Source organism: Akebia trifoliata, chromosome 4 (genome assembly GCF_017979445.1).
Source record: "Akebia trifoliata isolate Shusen 1 chromosome 4, ASM1797944v1, whole genome shotgun sequence".
Lineage (NCBI taxonomy): Eukaryota > Viridiplantae > Streptophyta > Magnoliopsida > Ranunculales > Lardizabalaceae > Akebia > Akebia trifoliata.
The window spans coordinates 18,538,543-18,565,502 of NC_141378.1; the positions used below are offsets into that span (position 1 = coordinate 18,538,543).

The window sequence follows — 26,960 nt, forward strand, 5'->3', positions numbered from 1 at the left end:
TTAAAAAATAGAAAAGTTGATTATTGCGGGAGAAATTTTTTGAATGATTTTCATACTTTGATTTCACTTTATTTCAATACAATTGGCGTCATGTCATTGGTTCATCAATTTAACACCGGTTTTTTGCTTATAACAAACCTCGGTTTCAAATATAATAGCCCATTAAGTCGGATTCTAATTCATGAATTCCGATATCAAGTGCTATTAGGCAAGTGGTGCAAGCGGGGCCTTAATATAAAGGCCAAGTTAAGGTTGCCTTATAATATAAGGCATGTTGCCGAACTTTTTCTGGTCAAAGTGTATCTTGTCTTTTAGAATGCATTGACTATAAAATGGAAATAGCATTTGGGGGTATTTTGATAATAAAAAATAATTTGAGAGCATCTTTGGTATAAAATTCAATTTCTAGGGTGTAGTTAATGCACTTTAATGTATGTCCTTAGGGCACACGTTACCCTTAATTTATTCAGGGTTAAGATTACTTGACTCATGGAAAAAACACATGATCTCCCAACCTTGTAAATACAAAATCAGATAGTTGAGATTTATGTTTGGAATAAGTATCTCCAAAATATGTTTTATCAAGATACTAGAGTTCGTCTATTCCTATAGCATGGACATCCACTCTCAGGTTAAGGTGGTAAAAGTGTAAAAAATTAAATTGGTGGGGCATTATTGAAATTTTTTAAGATTAAATAGATAAAAGATGATAAACAATCAAATGAGTTAAATTGGTAAAAAAGAAAATATTGAAAAATTATAGGGGGTGAAGTGTAAAGAAAATAAAATGGGTTCCACAAAATTATAATTTGATGGGAGGAATAAGAGGTAAAAGTGAAAAAAATAAAATAAAGGTGGAAGAGTATTATTAAAGATTTTTTAGGTAAAGAAGTAAAAAAAAAAAAAAAAAATGTATTAAAGAGGAGATATAATAAAGTTGGAGAGAGTGAAGAGGAAAAACAAAAAAATGTGGTGTAGATCGATGTAACATTTGTCCAATCATAAAATTGAAGTTGAGGGGATATTTATCTTTAACTCAAAAAACACAAAATTGTTGCAACTCAATTTTGTTATATTATATATACAGATGCATAAATCTCAATTGTTGGATTTAGTGTCTCATCGTGTGTTTTCTCATGAGTCGTTCTTCAAGATGGTAAATTCTAGTTGTATTAGTTATGACTCGGACATGTTAGGATCTACTTTTGAGTGAATTATAGATCTTACTTTTTCCATCTTTTACATAGTCCATGTCTATCCATTGAAGATATTAAATTCATATAATTGGTTTACTGATCAATATAATATTTGAAAAATCGAAATCAAGAAAGATTTTATTACAATTATTTTTTATTTAACAAAATTTTACATAAAGATAAAGTTAAGGTAGGACAAGAATCATAGTAACCACATATACATATATATACATTATGATATATTTGACTTTTTAGTCATAAGGTAAATCATGGGACCACATCTATGCTTTTATTGAACCTTGATGATGGATGTCAGAGAGTCTTAGAGCAACATAATAAAGTGGAGGGCCAAATCCATCTTAGGATAACTCGTTCAACGTGTGCCTTGGTCTTCAATAATTGTAAGTCGTTCTATACTTTTGATTTACACATTTTATTCTTGTTGGTTGTTGGAATATATGTATATTCAGCCTTTTTATCACCACTAAGATCCACTTTAATTATTTCGCATTTAGTTTGTTTTGCTTATAATATTCTATTTATCGTAACAATAAACACAATCGAGAAAATAATACCCCTATTAGTACTTTAATTAGTGATCCATCTTATATATAAAGTATTTAATTGAATAATCGAGATTGAAGATTTTAGCGAGATTTACCCTAGAGACCTAGCTGTTCCATTTTAAGTACATAAGCTCCTTTCAAGTTATGATTATTGTAAGGAAATCTTACTTTATGAAATTTGTTACCCACCAATCATATTCATAAAATTCAAATTATTATTATTAATTTGTTGTTTAACATAGGAGCACTACATCAGTTTGTGGCATCCAAAAACATGATATGATGACACGGGGTTATAAAGGGCAACATCTGACAACCAATCATATTTTTTTTTTTTTAAATCTTCGTAAAAAGTATATGGTGTTGGATTGCTAATTCATGTGGGTCCAACGACTCTCAGTAAGATTTGAAATCTTGCTAAGCAAGTCATGCTTTTTTTTGGTAATAAATTGCGACAGATACGTCTGCCCAGTAAATCTCTCAAGATTTTATAGGGTCTCATTGGAGGGTAATAGATAATGTTTTAGAAATCAGCATTTTTTTTTCCACATCTAGCAATCCAAAAAGGATACAACTTTCATCTTCGTCAAAGCCTTATCCCAAAAAAAGTGGGGTCACTCCCAAAGAATATTCCTCCTCCATTAAATTCTACTTAAAATCATTTCTTTTGTTGTGCCCACATTGAATGTAATTTGAAAAAAAAAAACCAATCAAGTTTCATCCAAGGACAGTTTTTACAATGGTTGGGATAATTTGATTACCCAGGTGGCATATTCAATCGACTATTTGATGTGACAAGTTCAGGAGGAATCGTAGATCTGTGCTCTACGGGATACATGATTCTCTTAAGATACACTTTTTATAATGGGGGAAGTGCAGCTAGGGGCAGAGCAAGGATTTTTCTGTAATGGGGGCAAACTATGGTTAGTTGTATAGTGAAGATGAATGATTATAGAAAGAAATTAAGAGATTTTTAGTTAGAAATTGAAGAAAATAATATTTAAGTCATTTTCAATTAATATTTGAGAAGTCTCGGTCAAGAGGTAATGTCATCAACAAAAAATTGAAGAGGTGAGGGAGTGGGGACAAATGAGGGATGTACTTAGTTGAAAATATAGAGATGTCTCAAAGTAAATTGAAAAGGTGAGGGAGTAGGGACAAATGAGACATGTAATTAGTTGAAAATATAGGGATTTCTCAAAGTTCTATGGCGGCAAAAATTAGAGGGAGGTGAGGGTGTGGGGGCAAATGGGGAGAGGTGAGGGAATGGGGACAAATTGGGTATATAATTAGTTGAAAATATAAGGGTGTCTCAAAGTTCTGTGGGGGCAATTGCCCCCAGCTCCTTACTAGCTCTGCCCTCAATGCAGGCATGTATCTCGAGCAACACAGATCTACGGTTCCCAAACTTGTGACGTCAGGGTAGTTGATTGAGTTTGCCACGTGGGGTAGTTGGATTATCACAATTTTTTTTACAATGGATGTCAACCATGTGTAAACCTCTTCCTTGGGATTGGTTTTTGCTGGATCAATCGTGTCTTGGTCTGATAAGAGGACCAAATGAGATAATATGTTTGAAAATGTTTGTGTATTAAATATTTTAGTTTGGTATACAGTGTTCATTATGTATATTTTAAAATCAAATCAGACATATTATATCAAAACGGGTTCAAAACCTAAATAGAAATTCCGATCGGGTTTGGATACTAGGATCGGACTTCAGATATAATAAATTTCTTATCATATTGATATCAATTTAATACCAATCCAATCCAAATCAAACCCTATCCATATACAAACCTATTGAGTGGAATAAGAAGAAAAATAAACACTGTACGGGAGGAGTTAAGTGATTCATCCAATATGATTAAATTTCGGAACAAAAATTCTTTTAAATGTGACCCACAATTTTGGCCAGGAAAATGCTGGAATGACACAAACAGAGACACAAAAGTGACAAAAATGATGTGGTGACACGCACATAACTGTAGATGCTTTTTACTCGTATCTCGCAAAAAAGCATCTACGATAATATGCGTGACACCACATCATTTTGTCACCTTTGTGTTTCCATTTGTGTCACCCCAGCACGACTCGGACAGGACAAGATAGATTCGATTGAGACTATAATGGGATTAGATAGGTAAAAAAGAGGGAGATGTGCAAGTTGTGGGGTTGTAGGGCCCAATAAATGCATGCGAGTTACCGAAAGGCAAAAAAAAAAAAATTGAAGATTCCATATTTCCATGAGCCAATATATTCGTATCCACTTTTAGATAAGAAATTTAAATCATCCAAAGGGCAATGATGAGCACTATTCATGCTTTGATCTAAGTTGATGAATAAAGACAATACAAGCAAATATGAATTCACTCTCAATAATGTGAGATTTGATTTCGTATATAATGGAATAAACGAACAAGATTCATTTAGCTAACATTGAATTTTTGGGATAAAGAGTTTATTATTGTTCTTTGTTACACAAAAAGATTTTTTTAAGTGCTTCTTATTTGTCAAAGTGTTTTAAAGTTGATGATGACATATTCCTCGGGACCTCTAGGATTCTATTGCGATGATATCAAAGGTCAAACATCATGCATTGAAGATAATTATAGAGAGTTTGAAGAAGACATATTTTTGGCTGGATTGACTAGTTGCACATCGCCTCATACCAATTGCATTCCAACTACCAAGCTTCATGAACTCTCGAATCAACTACCAAAATTTCTTGATCGGCAAGAACTACTAAAAATGAATTCTTTAAGTTAAGTCTTGGTGTAAAATTCTTCCGTTTGGGTAAAGTGTAATAAATAGAGAAATGATGGGAATTTAAAAAAAAAAATGAAAAATAAACATTTTTCTAGGTTTCGAATTAGGTGGTGTGCAACTAATCATTCTCAAATAAACTCAAGGGTGTTTGGCTAGAAGGCACTTGGGTCATCTTTTGTTTGCCTTTGAGACTAGACCAAGATCAAGGATGTGTATGTCATTTATTTGAAAAGAGTCCAACTAACCTTACTTAGTACGGATTTCACCCTTACTAATGGTCCTTGGGCTATCAAAAAACATGATCCCATGTTGTAGAGGAGAAAAATCTTTGACCTTTGAAAGAAAAAAATCCCAAAAAAAAAAAAAATTCATCATTGAATTTTAATTTTAAGTTTTGCAGTTTGGTGTCGGACCATTTTCAAAACCTTGGATCAAGTTAAGAAGAAATTGTTTTAAAATTTTTTTTTTTTTTTTTTTTTTTGATGTGAGACTTTCCATTAAACTTAAGAGGGCTGCGAAGTCGGATTAATGATGTGGTACTCCATTTGGGCAAAACGACCCTTAGTAAGGCTAAAAACCTTTCTATGTTAGTAAGGAAAGTGTTTTGCATTTGAAAAACGTGAGTAAAAGTTGGGTGCAATTGGTTTGGTTGAGGGCTAAATTGGAACCGATCCAATATAGGTGGGTTCTAAAAAATGAGAACCAGAACCAATGATCGATTCAGTACCATGAGTTGCCAACATCTTATAAACCTCCTTGGAAGCACCATATTTTTAATTAAAAATAAATAAACATAAAATTTCTTATAATAAGTTATTAATCTATCCATTAAAAAAAAAAAAAAAGACATCAATCTATGTCCTAACTCCCAAAAAGTAGCAATTCATCGAGGAGGTTCTATACAAACCTTGAACCTAAAATCAAACCAAATTGATCAGTTCTTCATTTTCTCAACTTAGAATCAAACCACAACTAATTTCAAATTGAACCAAGCCAGCCCAAAAGCTATTTGTTTGGTTCAATTCCCGGTTTGAATGGGACCAAGTTGCACCCCTAGTAGAAGCCAACTATGATTAAAATTCAGACTTATAATTGAACAGATACCTTACAAAGTATGATAAAAAAGAAACATGTTAATCTTCTCACTCCACCGATACCTGCATTTTCTATGATTCACAGTATTTTCAGATTTGCTCTCAATCAACGGTTTTCGGATATCACCTGAGATACAGAAAGCTGTCACACAAGACTCTAAATAAGTAAAATCCATCACCAACGACAGGTCCCCCAACCTAAGGATATGGATGATCACCAAAAATAATAAAATGGTTTAAAGATATGATCACGACCAAAATAACATGAGTATGAAAAGTTGCAAAGAAAAGATAAGAGAGATCAATAAAAGGTGAGACATTCATGATTAAGTTATTTTGATTCCAACTAATGACATTCTAATTTAAGCATCAAAGAGTTCTTCAACCGATACCACACTATTGTCAAACATCAAACGAGATGAATATTTGTCACATATCTCAAGATGTGCAAATCTCAACCCCACCCACACAAAAGCTTATTCCATCTCCTACTTGGTTTCCTCAAAAAAAAAAATCAAATGGTTTAGAACTTACTTTTCACAGATCACTGCAAGTATTTTTCAAAAGTCAAGAATGCTATAAATCAAATGGTTGTGATCATCTAATCAGGACAAGGAATAAAAAAAAATCTACCCAATTCTACCAGTTGAACACGAGGATCCCATTCACAAATACCAATCTGATATTGTAATGTTTTCATGCCCCCTACTAAAAAAAAACTGGGTGGGTTGATCGGTTATTCCCACACAATGGTCGGAGCTTAATAAATAATGTGGATTCAACATTATCGTTCACTATGATGTACTCTGCATTTATAGATTTGTCTGGAAAGTTGAGTAGGACTAAAAAACAAGATTGGAAAAATAAATTTAAGTAGCATAACTAGTTCGAAATACAGAGATAAAGAAACAACATGACTTTTGAGTTATCACCTCCGATGAGTCGCAGCACTACGATCACCAGGTGCAAGATGGGACTATCCAAAACACAGTTATTTACTTCAGTTGGAGGGAATAATACCAAGAAAGGGAGGGCTATGCTTGGTCCCACAAACATGAAACAGACTCTACAAACCAATGTGGGTGTGTGGAGGGTTAAGTGGTAATATTTTGCCATCGAGATTCAAGTGTGAAGCGGGCCATTAACTTTGTCACGACCAGAATTGGGTTCCTTGTTTTTTAAAGACAGGTTAGCAAATCGGGAATCCAGATCCCTACTGTTTGCACGACGATGGGTTGGAGGTGGTGGTTGCTGCTGCTGTTGCTGATACAAGGCTTGGAGCCGTGCGATCTCCCTCTCCAGCATCTCCTGCTCCACTGAACCCACATGATCAAAAGATTTTAGTCTCACTCCAAAATAATAATTCAGATTTCAAAACAGTTGTGGGTTATCACCTACTAGAGAAACATAACCTGTATGTTACTTGTTTTCAGTAAGTGAGACCCAATTGTTTTTTATAATTCATAGAGGTTACATTTAATGTTTTATATAGCTGGGAAACCCTAATCTCATTGGGATTAATGAGGCATCCTTAGTGTTCGAATTGAGGTCGATGCACAATATGGATGGATACAAGATGAGTTGCAGTGTTATCCTAGTCAGGATAAGATACTACAAGACACATCAGAATCCCTCTTAAGAAGCTTTTCAGATCAATGGGTATTGGAGAATTTCATTGCTTTTCTATGTAATAATGAAAATCTCCATATAGAACAATGCATCATACCCATGTCTCAGACTCACATCAAGACTTACGTTAAAAATCTGAATTCATCCAACTATTTTCTGTTCCGGATATTTTTTTTTTATGTGGTTTTAATGCATATCAGCTTATCCTAATATGTTATTTTTCTATTGTAGACTTCAATAGGAACTGGAGCATTTCAAAAACATCTCGACGCAGAATAAATAGTTAGGCCTACAATAGGTTCATGCAAGTCACAGTGACTGAAACCTAGTATTAGTGTTTGTTAGACACTACCACAAAGTTCTAGTTCTGATCTACTAAAATGAAACCGTTTACTTCCACATAAACCAAACTAAAACAGCATAAAGACAAAAACTAAACTGATTAAAGAAGGTACTTACGATACTTTATGAGTTGTTCCTGGGCTAAACTATCTAACCGTTGTTTCAAAGCTTTGTTCTCCATGCCCAGTATAAGATTCTGCTGGTCCAGAAATCCAAGTTCAGCTGAAACTTCAGATCCTTCTGCCTGTAAATTTACATGTAGACAAAGATTATATTTGTGAAATTTTGGATAATGTTTCCGTACGATTCTCTTCTTTTATAAAGAACAAATATGATGATTAACATTCCTTCCAAAATGATAATAATAATAATAAGTGCACTACAGATTCTGCTTGGACTTGCCTGTAAAGCTTGGACACTCCTTTCCAGCTCAGCTATGTACTGAAGTTTCCTCACACGCGAACGCTGAGCAAACTGCCTGCATTACATGGAATCTAGGTTATAGTAACTGACTTTTCTCCAAATAACAGTTCTATTATTAATTACTTCTTAAGCAATACTGTGGACAAAACAGAAATTCAGACTTAAATTACAAAAGACTACTTGAATATTAACTACACTAGTCAGGCAAGTCTTGAATAAGGAGAAACTTGACTTTTATTGTTTTCATTAGCCATGAGAACAGAAATTGTTTAGCCGACCCAAAATCATTGGGATAAGGCTTTGATAATGATGATTAGCAGGGTTTGAAATCTGGCTTGACTCATTCTGTCTATTGGTAAGCAAACATTATGAGAAGTCGTACCCAAGACAGAACAAAATATTGGATAAAATGGTCTGTCTCGATAAGCAACATTGAGATGTCTCAGATAACACTGTATTAACTAAAATTTAGAGCATAATTAAGCTCATAATATGCTATCTTTTATGTGTTGCGAAGGACATGATGTAAAAACAAGGTTTACAAACTAAAGGGAATAAAAAATTGAGTTCATATTGTGAGCTTGTGAAACACTTCTGTTTACTTGGCATCCATCAAGTTTCTCCCATAGGCTTACGGAACATATTCAAGGCCAGTCGACACCTTTGACATTCAAAGAAAGATTTTGGGGAGGATGGTTCCATCCATGCCTTGGTGCAATAGAAAGACAAAGTGCCAATTTTTTTAAAAAACTGAAGAGGAAAAGGCAAACAAAAAGGAGACCAAAAAAAAATGGAGAAAATGAAGAATAACAACTGAAACTTAGGATACCATTCCAACTTTAAGAAGTTTCTATATTATTACGACAAGAATGGATCAGTTGATGTGATAAAAAAAGATCAAGGCAGATCAAGTCATATTGTACAATTGATCTGCCGTTCTCAAAGAAGTTAATAAGATCACTTCACTCATTTCAGTTTCAATTGGGTTACCATAATTCATGGCAGCAATCTTGATGGCTGATTTTTTGTAGTCTTGCTTTCACCATATGTAGCCATTACACTCGTAAGAAATGGACAAACCATAAAGGCACTGCCTTGCCCCAAGAATCAAAGCATCCCATCTAAACAAAAAATAGATTTGATTATAACTGCAATTAGAACTCAATGGATATTGAAGCATATCACTTTGTTCCAGTTGGTAGTGTGAATTTTCATGTTATCGCTAATGTATCTTACCATCTTGCAACATATAAAAAGTCTACAAATTATAGATACACTAGAGTTTAAGGCACGGGCATCCTCTTTGGGGTTGAAGGGGTAAAAGAGGAAAGATAGAAAAGTTGGAGGGGTATTCTAGAAAAATGGGAATAAAGTTGAAGGGATTTTCTTGGAAATGGGGGAGAAGAGGAAAGGCATTAAAGTTGGGAGTATCCTTGAAAGGGGAAGGAGAGAAAAGGTAAAAGTATTCCTCGAGATACATTGCTCATGGGGTATAAATCTTAAGAAAAGAGAGTGGGACCGCCGTTGGGTTTTATTAAATAGATAACATCATGATAAATATTTTAAACTGTAGTAACTAGTAGCTCTAAATACAACCATGGAAAAGAATTGTTAAACCATAGTACATTTCACATCATAACCTTTAAACGTGGAGGTGCCTAATGCAAAGCTTTATCCCTATTAGCAACAATCATTAGGACCATCATGCAATTGATAAACCATCAACTGATATGATTAATGATCTTAGGGCCCAGTAGAAATAGATAAAAACAAATTTGAAATTGACCATTGAATTTAAATAATGAAACACAATTTTTTGATCAAGCACAGTCCGGATCATGACTTATCATGAATCCTCAAGCTCATGCACATAGCATGAATAGCTCATGATCAAGTCTCCAATGTCCAAGTTGTCAATGGCATCAACTATCAACTTCAAATATTTGAATTTGTTCAATTAACCAAAGTAATATCCAAATAAAGGTAATTACAAGCAATCACATAGTTATAATGACAAGCAACTTTTTTAGTCATTCATATCCATCAAGTACTATTGTTCAAGCCCAGATATGACTGGGAGGATTGCATAATCCATGAGAGTTGAGAAAGGGAGTGGGGGGAGGGAGGATTACATGCACATCCTGAAAAAATCATATGGGTTATAATCTTCTCAAAAAGAAAACCATACCTCACACCTCAAATGTCGAAACACTGCTTACTCGAACGTGGAACAACTCTACCTATTTAAAGTTGTGGAGACTCCCTTTGCTAAGAGAACTTCCTTTAGAAGATTATCATGGTTTCATCATGAATGCTCAAAGTATGAGTGGCCTTGCTCCTAATTTTCAAGGATTTTTCTATCCATTGTTAGAAGGTCAAAAAGCCCTCTATAAGCACATCATCCATCAATATACAAGTCCCCATGTAGATCATCCCCAAGATCCCAAAAGCCCAATATAATCTTCTAAGAATCAATCCAGATCATTGATTGCAATGATTTACATCCTAAAATTGATTGCAATGATTTACATCCTAAAATTGTCAAACAAAACGCCTAAAGAACGTTAATCCATATCTCCAATCAAACAATTCCCTAAACAAAATGGTCGTTGCAATCCCACTTCATCTTTACCCACATCAAGTTTTATTGGTTACAATAAAGTTTTACCTGTTCAGAAAGGAATCATTGGGTCTTTGATGGAAAGGATATGAATGAAGTTAAGTTTTACAAGTGATCTATGGTGTACAAGGAATGTATAGGCTTATTTTTCAATGGTTTTGTATTCGTATGTGGGGCCACTTTTGTATGGAGGGTAGTTGCCCATTATTTTCGGTTATGACCCGTGTAGGTCTCCTCAGCCTCCAGGTATTTTGTATATTATCTTTTTGGATTAGTCCCCTTGGTACAAGAATCTTATCCAAAAAGTTTAACCCCCTTGTGATGATGATGATAATAATAATATGATTATCATTAGTAATAACATTAGCAAATTCCAATTGCAGAAGTTCTACCTGCATAGATTATTAGATGCATGAAGAACGAAACTCCTTTCTATTTTAATATACTAATTATCTCCATCAATTTCTTCTTTGCAAGAGAGGTCCTACATCTTCCAAAAAGTTTGATTGTCTCAAGCTACTTCAAAGTTGGAAACCAAATGAACATTACTCCCCTAATCCACTAACTTGCATCTATTGTTCAAATAAGTATCATATAATTTTATTTCGTATATTGGAAAATACGAGTGCTCCAGTCCCATTTTTCGTATAAGTAGGGACCAACTAGAAATGGAGGATAAGATAAAGGAGGGGGTCGTGGGTTCAATTTTAGACTCGACGAAAAACCTTATGCTTGTGGAACCTTGCTTGATAGGCTTCCCATTCCATTGCAAAAAAAAAAAAATTTGATAAATAAACAAATATATTCATCAAGCTAAAGGAGGTTGAGAAGACCAACCACAAATACAAAGAAGAACAAGAACTACAACAAGAGAAACCAAAAGAAGCAAATTACAAATAACACAAAGAGTCCCACTTAAAAACAAACTCCTCAAAAAACACCCCTTTAAAAACACCATTCAACTTGCACCAATGAAACAAAAAACCAAGCGCTGTCAAAATCAACTTGTGGATAGAGTTCTCCAAGCCCAAGAAGATTCTCTTATTTCCTTCATTCCAAATGCTCTAGCAAATAGCAAAAGGTAACAAAGCCCAGAGAATCCTTTTCCTACTCAAGAAGACATTAAGACACAACTTTGAAAAACATCGATCAAAGAAAAGGGGAAAACCCACTCCAACTTGAACAAACACAAGAAATGAGACCAAATTTTGAAAGCAAAAGGACAATGACGTAACAAATGATTAACGTATTCCCCACATGCCCAGCACAAGCAACAAAATTAGGAGTAATGAAACCCCTAAAAATAAGATGGTCTAGACTTAATAATTTGTTCAAAACCGCAAGCCATGCGAAGAAGGAAATTTTTAAAGGAACCTTGGAACCCCAAATTACTTTGAAAGGATGGATATCTAAACTTTGAGGCTCAAGAACGGCCCGAAAATATCTTACCGAGAACCTTTTGTCCTTGCTGCAAGTCCATACCCAAGAGCCGCTCCTAGAAAGCTCTAGTCGATGAAGATCCAGGGTCGAAGATAGGTCGGCAAACTCCTGAATCTCTAAGTCGTTAAGAGCCCTTCTAAGACCAAGGTCCCAAGAGATACCGCTCCCAAAATGAATCAAGAAGTCTGTGATGGACACATCCTTTTTCAACAAAAACTCATAGATCAAAGGGAATTGTTGCGATAACACTGTCTCACTGCACCAAATGTCTTCCCAAAACCTAACGCAATCTCCACTTACTAATCTAAACACAATTTGTTTCCGAAAATCTTCAAAACCTTTTGTGATACCTTTCCACACCCCGCCCCCATACGAGGATTTCACATCACCACTCACCCAACCATACCTTTGCTTGTCAAATTTAGCCTTGATGACTTTTCTCCACAAACTATTATTTTCCTCCTCAAACCGCCACAGTCATTTACCTAGTAATGCCTTATTGGACATCCTAAAACCTTTAATACCCAAGCCAACATTCTTTCTAAGGGCACGCACCACGTTTCCAACTTAACCACAACGCTTTTAGAGATAGAGAACAAGGACAAGTGATAAAATAGAATGCTTTCCAGCGTGTTCCTAATTAGGGTCAACTTGCCTCCTTTAGATAGGTATCTTGATTTCCAAGAACTCAACCGCTTAAGTCATTCTTTCCAACAATGGAACCCAAATTGCCTTACTTCTATAGCCTGCAGCCCCAAGGGGAAGCCCCAAATAAGAAGTCAGGAAACGATTCACTTGGCACCCAAACATAGGAGCCCAACTATGGATCTGAGGAACATGACCCACCCCCAATAACTTGTTTTTCCTAAAATTAATCCGAAAACCTAAAATCATCTCAAAACAACAAAGCAAACCCCTCAGGAATTTCACTTGATTGATTGAAGTCCCCAAGAAAACGAGTATCATCAGCGAATTGAAGATGAGTAACCTGTGGAGCTACAATTTTAGCACTAAGCCCTTCTAATTCCCCCAACCTCGTTGCTCTCTTAATCAATCTACCCAAAGCCTCATTCACAATGGTGAACAATAACGGAGACAAAGGATCCCCCTATCTCAACCCCCTCAAACCCCTAAAAGGTCTAGCAAGACTTCTGTTAACTAAAATTGAGAAGGAGGTTGACGACACATTTCATTATCCACCCAATCCATTTTTCTCCAAAGCCCATGCGATACATAAGAAACTTTAAGAACTCCCAATTCATGTGATCATACGCTTTGTGGATGTTGCTTTACACACTAATCCTGGGATCCCCTTTCTCAATCTTGAGTTGATTAACTCGTTTTCAACTAGCACCCCATCCAAAAAATTTATATCCTTAATAAAAGCCCCTTGCTCCAATCCAATCACTATAGAAATCACTTCCTTTAATCTGGACGCTAGAACCTTAACAACAATCTTGTAGGTAGAGTTCAGCAAACTTAGTGGTCTAAAATCTGCTAAATCTTCAGCCCTTTCTTTTTTCGGGATCAAAACCACAAAGGAATTATATAACCCAAAATCCAAGAAATTGATATCTGAAGGTTTTTAAACACTTTGAATAGATCCAATCCAACAATATCCCAACAAGTTTTGAAAAAACCCAGTGTGAAACCGTCAGGCCCTAGAGCTTTGTCCCCACTCAAATCACCCACTGCTTTTCTAACCTCATCTAACTCAAAGGGTCTCTTGAGCCACAAGTGGTGTGCCCTGGAGATTGAATCGAACTCCAAGAGCTCAGGGAGGGGCAAAGATCGTGTTTTTGGTTTTAAAGATTTCTATAAAAGCACATTATCCCATTCTTTATCCTCTCTTCTACCTCAATACTTGCCCCATTAATGACCACCCGTCTTATGTTATTGAACCTCCTTTGAGCATTGGCCATCTTGTGAAAAAATTTGGTATTATTGTCACCCTCTTTGAGCCATTTCACCTTTGATTTTTACTTCTAACTCACCTCTTCTAGCAAGGAAATCTTTTGGAATTCCCCTCGAAGATTGACTCATTTAATCTTTTCCTCCAAGGATAAGATTTTCCCTTCGTCCCTTTTGTCCAAAAACTCCATCTCTTCCAAAATTTCTCTCTTTTTCAAGTCAACTCTCACAAAAACCTCCACATTTCAAACTTTGATTTTATCTTTAAGAGCCTTAAGTTTCCGCATAAAACAAACTTGTGGTCACCTACAAAGTTGAATTCTTTCCACCACACATCCACTCTTTGGCGAAAATCCTCACGCATCAACCACATATTTTCAAATTTGAAAGGTCTAGGAGGACTAATTTGCACTTCGGCCTCTAGAATGATGGTTGTATGGTCGGAAACATGATTAGATGCTAAAGAATGCGCAACAACCCTATAGTGATCCTCCCACTTTCTCGAGATTAAGAATCTATCTAACCTAGACATTGTAGAGGCAACTTGATTGTTCGACCAAGTGAAAGCCTTCCCTTCCAAAGGAAGATCTATGAGGGAAAAATGATTAATGAACTCCCCAAAATGACTCGTGCCTTTGAAATAGAACCTCCTCATTTCTTATCATGAGAAAATCCAACCACATTAAAATCTCTCCCAATGCACCAAGGTTTATCCCAATATCTAGCCACATCATTAAGTTCATCCCAATATTGACCCCGTTCTTTGCTCTTGTTAGGACCATACACTCCTGAGAACACCCATTGAAAATCACTCTTTAACTCCTAACACAAGATAGAAATTGAAAAAGCTCCTAAAAGAGAATCCACAACTGTCAACCTATCTTTTTGCCACATTACCAAAATCCTCTCCGAAGCTCTAATTGTCGGGATCCATTCCCACTCGATATTAGAGCCCCACAGATCCCGAATAATATCCTTATTACAATCCTTCAATTTCAATTCCTGCACAGTCACCAAAGAGGATTATTTAATCTAATAACTGCCTTAACTATTGCTCTCTTTCTTTTATTCCCTAGGCCTCTAGTATTCCAAGAAAGGGCCTTAATCATTGAGTAACTCTACCAATTCCCTAAATTTTCCTCCTCGAACCTTTTACCAGTGGAGGATGGTTGCAAATGTCTTTCACCAAACTTTCCAATTCTTTTTCCAACCCCCATCTGTATTTCTGAACCGAATCCACTCTTGGGATCACGACTTGGTTACCTTCAATTCCCACACTCTGCGCCCCCCCCCCCCCCCAAATTAGCACCTACAGGCCTATCCTTTAAAGTAAAAACACATTGCCACCCACTGCCTCTAGCACAGATTCTCGCCCACCAACAGCTTCTGATAGCATAGAGGGAAAAAATAAGCTATTACACCTAGGAATACCTAGTCTAAGCGTCATGTTTGTCAAATGTGATATGAGCCACTCGTACATATCTTTCTCCAACTCCTACCTCAACAATTCATCTTCACCGAACTCATTTTAGTCCTTAATAACCAGGTCAACATCGCTCACTAAGACAGATTTATCCCACAATTTTTCTAAATTTGAAACAACCTCTTGGAACTCTCTAGAAGCAACCTCCGAACTCTCCAAAGTCGGATCCAAAATGCACAGAACATTTTGACCTAACAAAACCATTCAAGCCAGCAGAAACTTGACCTTCTTGAAGGAGATCTTGCGTCTGGGTCGCATTTTGGGGTAAGGGTTCCCTGTTGTCAACAAAACAAGAGAGAGACCAAAACAAGCATAAAGGATAAAATGGAAGAATTGAAGAATAAAAACCAAACATCACAAGTAAATACATAGATCATTCAAATAACACTTTTTTGGCTCTTACTCCCATGAAATAAGGTGCAGAAGAAATAAGTACATACATGCCCATTAGTTTGAAAGGAGTCCATTTCAAAGTGGATAGGGAGATGGATGATGAGGGCATCACAAGCATACCCTTCATAGTGTTCCAGAGGAGGAAAAGACATTCAGAGTCATTATGGATAGATGGAGTATGGAAGTGAAATTTATTGATGAGCACCATTTCATGTACCCTTCTCATTGGGTCATCATATTTCATTTTTTTTATTTAGTTTATGTTTAAGAGAATCTATTTTAGTGTTTAGGATTAGGAGTTGGGATTATTTTCATGTTTAATGATCCTATGGTGTTAGACTGTTAGTATAGGTGTTTAGGGCAATTTGGTAACTTTATAATAATTTGTTAATGAGTTTTCATAGGTTGAAAATTCAAGGAAAATAAAATTACGGGGTTGGGGCATAGATGTTACTTTTTTTTTTGTTTTATTTACAACCATTGGATCTTATTATGTTAGGTGGATGGTTGAGGTTAGATTTAGGGTTTAGAGAACATTATAAATAAATGTTTATTGTTGTAATTTTTTATAATAATGAATGAAATAGAGATCGAGTTTTGATATTTCCAACAATGGGTGTAGTGTGAAGCCATTTTGGAGTGAGTCCAAGGTAGCATTCTTCTTCTCTATCGATTTCTCCATTGAGATAGGTATTTACTATTTTCTTAACATCTTCTTTCCCACTTTCTCTTTTAATTTTCTGCTTTTAACCTTTAAATCATCCATAAACCCTAGCCAATCCATTTTATACCCCAAAACTCCATCGAAATTCCTTCAACCATTGAAACCTAACTCTAATAACTATAAAAACCTAACCCAACCCTTCCCTACTTGAACCACTTCGTTCCAAACCACTTAATACCTATTCTTTTCAAGCCCTACTTATTGTTCAGCACCTTAAAAGTAACCCACAACCTAATCACTTACCATTTTTTTTAGCCTACAACCTCTCCAAATCTTGTTAAATTGCTGCCCAACAAATCAGCACTACTTATTTAGCTATTTTTGCATGAAAATTGAACTTAGAGATCTATTTTGAGCATCTAATTGAAACCCTAGACTAGAGGAAGACTTGTCTTTCATTGGAACTTATTGTTAGTACATGAATTGCTATTTCTGTGGGATTATGACGACCCTTAGGACTATTTTTAATTGTCGCTCGGATTCTATTGCTTATCAATGAATGTATGAGTTCGTGATTTATGTTTACACTACTTATATTAATTAAGTTTGATCTCAGGTTCATCATCCTAAGGTAACATTCATGGACTTGCATCGAGAGAGTTGCTTAAGGGAAGATTGTTGATGTGGAGAAGATCCTCTCATGATTTTTTTTCATGTACTCTTCTCAATGCCCGACTAAAAGGATTCTTTATGAAGAACAACTTGTCTGGAGGCAGTGCTTGCAAACCTAGGATTGAAAAAACAAACATTAATTATTATTTTTTTGACAACTAAAAGAAACAAACATTAATTATTGGGAACTTATAGTAGGTAATTTTATGTGTTCTTTCTATGCAACTTTAGACCTGGAGTCTTCTTCATTTCCAATTAGTTTCTTTTACGATCCATAAAAAATAGTTCATATGAGAGTCTAATGTTCCTCTTGTTGTAGTGTATTGACAAGATGGATAAGGTCTTTGCTCAGACGATGGCAAGGTTCTATAAGGGGGAGAGTTCCCACTTAAACCAAATAGGTGTAGTGTGCATTGTGGCACCGAAAGACCAAAAGAACGAGTCAAAAGAGATAGGAGATAGATGAGTCAAGGAAGGAGAGAGATCAATGGGGAAGAACTAGAGACTAGAGGTACCGACTAAAGAATTTTCCATCCACTTCCTCGATCAAAGGGCTCAATATCGACAGATAAGGGGGTCTTTCTACTTTGCTAGTCTATGCAGCAGCTCCCGAATAAAGTAGGCTATCTCTTAATCAGTAGGTGGGTAAGGTCACAATTGATTGACGGATTAGGAGGAGATTCGGGCTTTACACAACACAATTAAGTAAACCCAAGGTCAAGTGCTATAAATTGTCAACGCTCCGCTCCAGTAGGTCAAGTCTTAGGGAAACTCTGCAAAATCAGTCACTCCCCCAACCAGATGTATCAAGTACCTCACTTACCCCGAAAGGTGATTCCATGCCCAAGGAGGCCTTCTTTTTCCCTGATTTGACAAAATGCCAAAGACCACAACGAGACCAAGATGATGCCTTGTATGTCTTGACTTAATAGTTGTTATTTGCCATCTAAAGGTGCCTTCGATGTCTTCTCACGTGAGCGAGAGCCACAAGCGGCCAAGTCAGTTGTGGCATGTATAATGGCATTTTTTACATGGACGACGCTTGGATAAGACCTTGATGGTTGACCATTTGATCAATCACGAGATTTTCATGAATTATAGTATCAAGTGTAAAAGACATTGTTGAATCAGTGAATCATCTCTTTCTCCACTATGGTATGGCCAAGAAAATTTTGGTAGCTTTATTCAGCCATTTCAAATATGTTAGCTTCTACTTGGTAACATCATTGAAGTCATCGAAGGGTGGTGTTCCACGCTCATTCCTCTGTAACTTGTGGAAGGAGATGAATAAGCATATATCAAGGTTAAAGCAAAGTTGCATTCTTTACTTTCGGGATTAAGGATCTTTTCAAATGGTCCTCTAACTTTCAAAGATTATCAAAGATTTTCTTTCATTATTTGGAGTTTGGATCAGACGATTGGACCCAATTGTAAAGGGAGAAGTTTGGCTTTTTGGTTTTCTTCTTTTTGAGGCAATCTCAACCTCTAAGGTCTCCCTAAAAAAATTCTAGGATTCATCCCTCATACTTCTTTACTTAGTAAAAGAAAAGAAATTGCATGCAGGCCAGCCTTTGCCAATCTACACCAATGATTCTTAAGTAAACCCCAAAAAAAACCTTATAACCCGAATAATTCTGAGTTACAATCTTCTTTGTATTTTTTGATAAAACATTTAAATCCCCCAAAATTAGATGAAAATAATAGTGGAACCAGCCCAAACTCCTCAATAACCCATCAGATGTAAGTAAGTTCTTTGAATCTGATATGACCGGACAAGAAAATCGCATACAGCATCAACTCATTGAAGTAAGCGTCTTTTTAGAACCTCTAACCACCTTGAATGGTGTTCACTCTTATGTTAAACAACCAGCATCTCAAGGAAAAATAACTTGAAAGTCTTCGAACAATATTCTTGGTATTTTAAACTATTAACATCAAAGCAAGTATCAAAAGGAGGTTACTCTATGCAACTATTATTGGAGAAAAAAATGAATTATAAGTGATCCATACTGAAAGGAGATATATCTGGCAGAGTAGAAGCCCCCAAATTTCAATGTGCAGCATCAGTCATTATGAAAAACATAGATACAGTTAAATGATAATGTAGTATATAGATTAACACATTAAAGCAGTATCATGCAAAGGCAAACAGTAAAATAGATGCATCACATAGTTTGAGGAATAGAAACATTGCTATTGGAACAGAGAGAGCAGATGACTCACTGTTTAGCACGTTTTGGATCGGTCTCAGGTGCAGAAAGCTTAGTATGAGAGCAATCCCTTCTATCAACTGAACCTTTCAGATCATGTGGACCAGATTCCTCTTGATCTTGCTTTCCAGCTACTGTCAATGGCACCCCATCTGGTTCCTGTGGACCACATGAGGATCCTAAGCTTTGAAGTAAAACATTATCACTTGCAGATGAAAGACCACTTGGGTAGCTCATGGAACTCAAGGATGATTCCCAAACCCTATCCTGCTTTCTTCCAAAAGATCTTGGCTCTGGAAAGAAAGGAACCGGCCGCACATCTTTATAATGATCAAGGTCTTGAGATCCTCTTGAAGGTACAGATGCTATATTTTTAAACTTGTATTCCTCTTGAACTACATTATCTATGTTAGAAGCATTAGCAGCATCAAGGTATGCAAAAGAATCACTTGACGAACGCCGATGTCCTCTTCGTAAAGGTGTCTCTGGTTCATTTAGGAGTTCCTCAACCCAAGAAGGTTGCTCCTCTATGAGGAAGCTCTCTGAGGAAGTACGTTGGTGAGACCTATGTCCCTCTCTTGGCTTTGGAGTACCTTTTGTTCTTGTTACAGAACTAGAGCTATAATCAGCATAAGATGGGGAAATGCTTGGGAAGGGACTTTTGGGAGGAAGAAGTGACTGCCTTCCAGTATATGGAAAATTTCTGAAGTTCATCCCTTTGGAATTTTCCATGACATTAATAGAACCCTAGCTGTCAAAAGAGTGAATAAAATGACAAACATTAAAAATATTAAAAATGGTAACCAATAAGAAAATACAATAGCATAAGGGACGTCGTTTTTAATAAATCCACAACCAAAAAGGAAATAAAGTTGACTAAAATAAAGAATATCAACATCAAAGCCTTGTCCTAACAGCTACTAATAACTAAGTATTGAGTTATTCATGAAAAAAAAATTGTGGTCTAGACAACAATGGCATCCAAATGCAAGTGGCAGATGGGCATAGACCCATAGCACAGTTGGTTAGACATATTGTAAGACAACTCTGAGGTCGTGGGTTCAAGTTGAGCTTACCCAATAAAAAAATAGATATTTTAGGGCTTAGACTCATAACTCAGTTGGTTTGACACATTGCACAACAACTCTAAGGTCACGGGTTCAAGTCCATCTTACCCATAAAAAAAAACTGCAACTGACAGATGGAAACAGTGACCAAGGTTCTAGTTGTAAGCAGACTCGGAATATCTCATTGATGTTTATGGAAGTCCACAGAATTTTGTGGAAAAAAAAATCAATAAATCACAGAAGTTGACAAAATTATTTGAAAAAATGTTGGAAACAACCACTGCTATTCAAAAAATCATAAAATGAGTATGAAATAACACTCACTCAATAACAAAACAAACAACCATTTGCAATATATAAAAAATATATTTGGTCGCACTTTTTATCCTTATTTGGGTTAGTGGGCTGCTTCCCTTGCTCAGTTAAGGAGATCTTGGCGTCCTGGCTGGCTTGGGGAGTTTCGTTTTCTTCTTCAAAATGGATCCTGTGGTTCTTGGCGCCTTTTGCGATTTGTTGGGGGATTTGGATAGAGCGTAATGGGCGCATTTTTGAAGGGAAAGTATCTTCGTTGGATCGTTTGGTATTATCGATCTTGGAGTTCCTTTTCACTTGGAGCAAACTTTATGAGGAATTTAGGGGATCTTTCTATGAAGACTTTGTAGCGAGATGGGATAGGGTTTGTTTTTTGCCGTGATGGCTTTTTGTAGTTTGGTTGTGTTTTTTTAGTTTCTCTTGGTTTCGGTGGGTCCACTCGATCCCCTTGTTTCTTCTTTTTTCTATTAATAAATTCATCTTTATCGATATAAAAAAAAAAAATGCAAGAAAAATAGTTTTAGGAACTTTTTCTTTTATAACCAAAAATTTATCGAGGACAAGAAGTTCTCAAAACAAACAACATACAGGGAGAAAAACAAGCAAAAAAAGTAAAGAGAACAAGAAAAAACAAACCACCCCCCCCCCCCAACTAGAGCGGAATCACCCCTCTACTGACAAGATCCCACCTAAACAAGAAATCATCAAAACGGTACCCCCTAAACTCATGAAACTGCTTACACCAATAAAACAATAACCCCACAACAGTAAAGTTGATCTGCAAAGAATAATCCTTCCCTTCGAAAATTCACTCATTCCTTTCTTTTCACAAACCCCAACAAATAGTCGAGGGAATAATGTCATAAAGAATCCTCTCCCTACCAACAAAGGTTGAACAAAGAAATGAAGAAAGACCAAACAAGATGAACCACCCTGCAATCAAGAAGAAGATGGTTAACCGACTCACCACTAGCTTTACTGATAGAACAAAACTCTACAATAACCAAACCCCTTGTTCTAAGATGACCAATAGTGAGAAGTTTGTCCAAAGCTGCAATCATAAGAAAAAAACGACTTTAGAAGGAAGAATCAAAAACCAAATCGAAGAAAAGGGAAAAGGATATTCCTCTCTGGTGTCAAGCAGTGAGTAGAAAGATTTCACATTAAAGAGCCCATTAGAATTATCCACTAAAGGCAAGCTATCCTCAAGCTGAAAAGACGCGTTAATCGAAGGTAAAAGGCTAAGAAGAGGTGTCACCGTTGGAATCTCCCAGTCATTAAAGTTTCTTTTGAACCCAAGAACCCAAAACACCTCGTGATCCCTTTGCAACAGAAAGGAAGAGATAGACAACATTTTTTTAGGATAGGATGTAAAGGCTAGGAAAACTAACCTGGAGAGGGGAATCACCGCACCACCAATCTTCCCAAAACCGAACTTTGTCACCAGGTCCCACCCCAAACTAAATGAACTTAAAGAACAAAGAACCAACTTTCTGGATCCCTTTCCAAATCCCGTAGCCATACGGCTTACTAGAAATAACATTGTTCCACCCACTTGGGTCCTCACCATACTTAGCGTAATTAACTTCTTCCAAAGACTTTATTTTTCAACATTGTACCTCCATAACCAGTTCCCCAACAAAGTTTGGTTTGTTTGTCTCAATCTTCTAAGTCCTAGACCTTCTTTCTTTTTAGGACGACACACAAACTTCCAATTAACAAGATTGAATTTGCAATTCCCGATATTATCGTTCCAAAAAAAAGTCTCTCAACAATTTTTCCACTTGATCTTCAACCTTTTTAGGGACTCTGAACAATGACAAGAAGTGGATTGGTATACTCGAAAGAGTACTCTTAATCAAGGTCAACTTCCTTCCCTTCGATAAGCACCCAGCCTTCCACGAACCCAATCTTCTTTTGATTCTTTCAAGAACTAGATCCCAAGTTCTAATCGACCTGTAAGTTGCTCCAAGGAAGGCCTAGGTAAGAGGATGGCAACACACCCACCCGATTGTTATCAGATATAGTTCTTTTTATTTATGTTTATGTCATGTCCTTTTTCGCCATTTCCTATTTATCATATAACTTATATAAATAGGATTGAAGAATTAATAAACAATTAATTTTTCTCTGGAATTTCTTCTTCTCTTCTTTCTTTCTTTATCTTCTCTAAACCCTAGATCACTTTCTACATGGTATCTTAGGTTTGGTGTCGACTGAGAAGATCAAAGAGAGTTCAAAAGGATTCGATCTCCACCTTCCTACAACCCTAGGTGTAACGGCCATATCATCTGTCACCTAGAGTTAGGTGTAAGCTCGCCCCGGAGCTACCCGGGAGCACCCATGTAATATCATGTAAGGCTCATTATGAAGCCATGTCAGCCCCCGTACCAGGGCATATCTGTTAGCTTAGGGTACATGTCAGCCCCGTGCCAGGGCACACTTGTTAGCTTAGTGGCATTTTCGTACTAAGGGAGTATGACCGGCCTCCACTTTTGATGTTTCCTTCTGGAAACCTGCGAAAGACTTAGCATACACTTTGTAGGAAGGGTGTCAGTGCTATCCCAATCCCCGGCCTACACCCACGTTGTTGAAGCCTTGAAGCCCAGCTCCGTGGAAGTCCCGCGTGTCATAGGATCATCATTTGCTTGTAACGCATCTATTGCTTTTGTAACGCGTTGCACCGTGTAATCAATATTATATCAACAAAGTTGCCTCCGGGCTTTGCCTCGTGTTGCCTCATTTACTTGTTTGCTAGTTACGTGTGTGTGGTGTACGATCATTTTACAGGCTTGCAAGTGGATTTGACCCCCTTGCGCCGCACGACCTCACTTCGAAAGAATATGGCCGTGACAGTTGGTATCAGAGCTACAGTTGTTTAAGCACAGTTGGTATTCCCCCTAGCTATTCCCCCGAGATTCCATTTAGTTCACGCGAACGATGGCAAGAGGAACTACTAGTACCGCGGACCAACCCGCTCCAAACACACCACCACCACGTACAAACAAGGAACGCATTGAGGTATTGGAGGAAAAGATAGGTATGCTATCCGGTATTGTTGATGGTATTGCGCGAATAGATGATCGCCAGAACACGCTGGAGGACAGATCCGAGACATTCAGAGCTAGAGTGACAGACTTCGAGGAAGATACCCGAGGCAATCTAGCCGTCTTACAGGAACAGATTACGGAGCTCACTACGAAAGTAGGTCTCCTGGTCCGCGCCGTCGGTAACGAACGGCCTACTAGTAGTGATGCTTCTCCCTCGCGCTTGCGAGTACCCGAGCCACGTACCTTTGATGGTGTTCGCGATGCGAAAGAGCTCGAGAATTTCCTGTTCGACATGGAGCAGTACTTCCGTGCAGCTCGTCCTGATTCCGAAGAGGTAAAAGTAACAACTGCTTCTATGTATCCTGCAGGTGACGCCAAGCTATGGTGGCCGACAAAGTACACCGAGATGGAAAGTGGCCAATGTTCCATCGATATATAGGAGGACCTCAAGAAAGAATTGAAGCACCAGTTCTTACCAGAGAACGTGGAGTTCATTGCCCGCAGAAAGTTGAGGCAACTCCAACATACAGGTACAATTCACGAGTACGTCAAGCAATTTTCTGCCTTGATGCTTGATATCCGTGACATGTCAGAGAAAGACAAGCTGTTCTCATTCCAAGAAGAACTCAAGCCTTGGGTTCAGACAGAACTCCAACGGCAACGTGTGGAAGATCTCGCGTCTGCAATTGCAGCAGCCGAGCGGTTGACTGATTATACTCCCGCGGGAGGGAGCCAACAGTATGTACATCCTCAATCAAAGGGTTACTACCAGCAACCTGAATACACAAAGAAGTCTTCTACTGGCAAGAATGGAGGACACAGAAAGAGTTCTAGTCCGGGATCATCACAGAACTCCTCTCCTTCAAAGAGCAGAAGTACCTCGCCAGTCAAGCGTCGTCACAAGCATGGATGTGTTTTGTGTGGTGGGCCTCACAAGACATTCAAGTGCCCACAGCGAGCCAAACTGACTGCACTTTTAGCTTCCCAGAGTGACCCTAGTCACAAGAATACGAGTGGGCGAGATTATGAAGATTCTCCTCACATGGGAGCCTTGCATCTTTTGAATGCAATGAAGCAGACATCTGAGACTCAGAATAGCCAGAAACGGAAGGGTCTTATGTATGTCGATATTGAAGTTGGTGGGAAGACCACCCAGGCAATGGTTGATACAGGAGCTACTCACAGCTTTATTACCCCTGCAGAGGCGAAGCGTCTCAATATCCGGCTCGATAAGGGTTCAAGCCGTATGAAAGCTGTAAACTCCCAAGCCACTCCTATCCAAGGTTCGGCCAAGTCAATGTCCGTCAAGATAGGTACATGGAAGGGTAAGCTTGATTTACTCGCAGTTCCGCTCGATGAGTTCAGAGTTGTCATTGGGATGGATTTCATGCGACAGAACAGGGTTGTACCGATGCCATTCGCCAACACCTTGGGCATGCTAGGTGAATGTCCAAGCTTTGTTCCCGTCTCCACAGGCAAGGAAGATGGAAATTTGATTTCAGCCATTCAGGTGAAGAAAGGGTTGAAGAAAGGTAAGCAACCGTACATTGCTTCCTTGAGAGTTGAAGCCGAAGAACAGGACCATAGTTCAACTCCCACACAAGTTACACAGGTTTTAGCAGAAGTTGATGACGAGATAGCGAATTTGCTTCCGAAGACACTACAGCCACGTAGGTCGAATGATCATCAGAATGAATTGCTACCTGTTGCCACACCTCTTATAGAGAGGCCTTACAGGATGAATCTTCCAAGACTAGCTGAGTTGAGCAAGTAACATAAGTATGGGTCTTCGTGACGTTGTATCGATTATCGAGCAGTGAAGAAGATCACCATCAAGAACAAGTATCCTATCTAGCAGAGTACCGACTTGTTTGATAAGCTTGGGACAGCCAAGTGTTTTTTAGAGTTAGGTCAGAGATCAGGTTACTGTAAGATTCAAGTTGCAGAAGAAGCCCCTCAGCCACTTAGTCAGAGTGTCAGCAAGAATTGGGATGTACCTCAGAGTGTTGTCAGCGTCAGAGATTCAAGAGTCACAGGAAAGTTATGGAACGGACCGTACAGACTACTTAGATTCCAGCTTGATTTTTCGAGCAGTGTACATCGTCAATCAGTTTGGCCAACGGAGAGATTCAGTTCTGCGTTGGAGTATTTTAGGCATCTTGCCAATGCCGATCATCAGAATTGGGCGAATTTGTTCAATTCCACCTTTCAGAAGAACTCTTCCTCCAACAAGAGTGCTTTTGAACTTATTTCAGGCCAACAGTGTTTAACTTCTCACACTATTGTTTCAGGCTACAGGAGACACAGTCCAAGGACGTGCAGGTTTGCTAAACTCTGATTACCGTACAGGTTACACAGCATCTACTCTGTCATCCATGCAAGAAGTCTCAAGCCGTACCAAGCAGATCCAGGAGATCCCACGCGCAGCATTCCAACACGTACCACTTCTCATTCAGCTTTTCAGCCAGAGCGTGTTGTCGACAAAGTTCTCGAAGACGTCATTTCAGCAACAGTTCCATTCAGCAACAGCAGTAGCAGCACGTGGACTACTTCGTCACACAAGACATGCCAGAATTTGAAGCTACACAGGAGAGTGCAGAGAACCTACAACCTTTCAAGCAGCCGATTGAAGAGTTTGCCAGGTCAATGCGACAAGGACGTCTGCAGAATAGGTGGGGGAGACTGTAACGGCCATATCATCTGTCACCTAGAGTTAGGTGTAAGCTCGCCCCGGAGCTACCCGGGAGCACCTGTAATATCATGTAAGGCTCGTTATGAAGCCATGTCAGCCCCCGTACCAGGGCATATCTGTTAGCTTAGGGTACATGTCAGCCCCGTGCCAGGGCACACTTGTTAGCTTAGTGGCATTTTCGTAATAAGGGAGTATGATCGGCCTCCACTTTTGATGTTTCCTTCTGGAAACCTACGAAAGACTTAGCATACACTTTGTAGGAAGGGTGTCAGTGCTATCCCAATCCCCGGCCTACACCCACGCTGTTGAAGCCTTGAAGCCCGGCTCCGTGGAAGTCCCGCGTGTCATAGGATCATCATTTGCTTGTAACGCATCTATTGCTTTTGTAACGCGTTGCACCGTGTAATCAATATTATATCAACAAAGT

General features: G+C 37.9%; 1 protein-coding gene across 1 annotated transcript in view; it reads right to left on the bottom strand.

Annotated features, from left to right (window-relative positions):
* Positions 1–6,409: 6,409 nt before the first annotated feature.
* Positions 6,410–26,960, bottom strand: part of LOC147404300 (uncharacterized protein At4g06598-like) — a 28,885-nt gene continuing 8,334 nt past the window's right edge. The window contains exons 2-5 of the mRNA XM_086440183.1: positions 19,426–20,163; positions 7,995–8,074; positions 7,714–7,836; positions 6,410–6,941 (exon numbers count right to left, since the gene is read on the bottom strand). Coding sequence (XP_086296309.1) covers positions 6,748–6,941; positions 7,714–7,836; positions 7,995–8,074; positions 19,426–20,144 — 1,116 coding nt within the window. The 5' untranslated portion in view covers positions 20,145–20,163 and the 3' untranslated portion in view covers positions 6,410–6,747. The remainder of the gene's footprint in view (positions 6,942–7,713; positions 7,837–7,994; positions 8,075–19,425; positions 20,164–26,960) is intronic.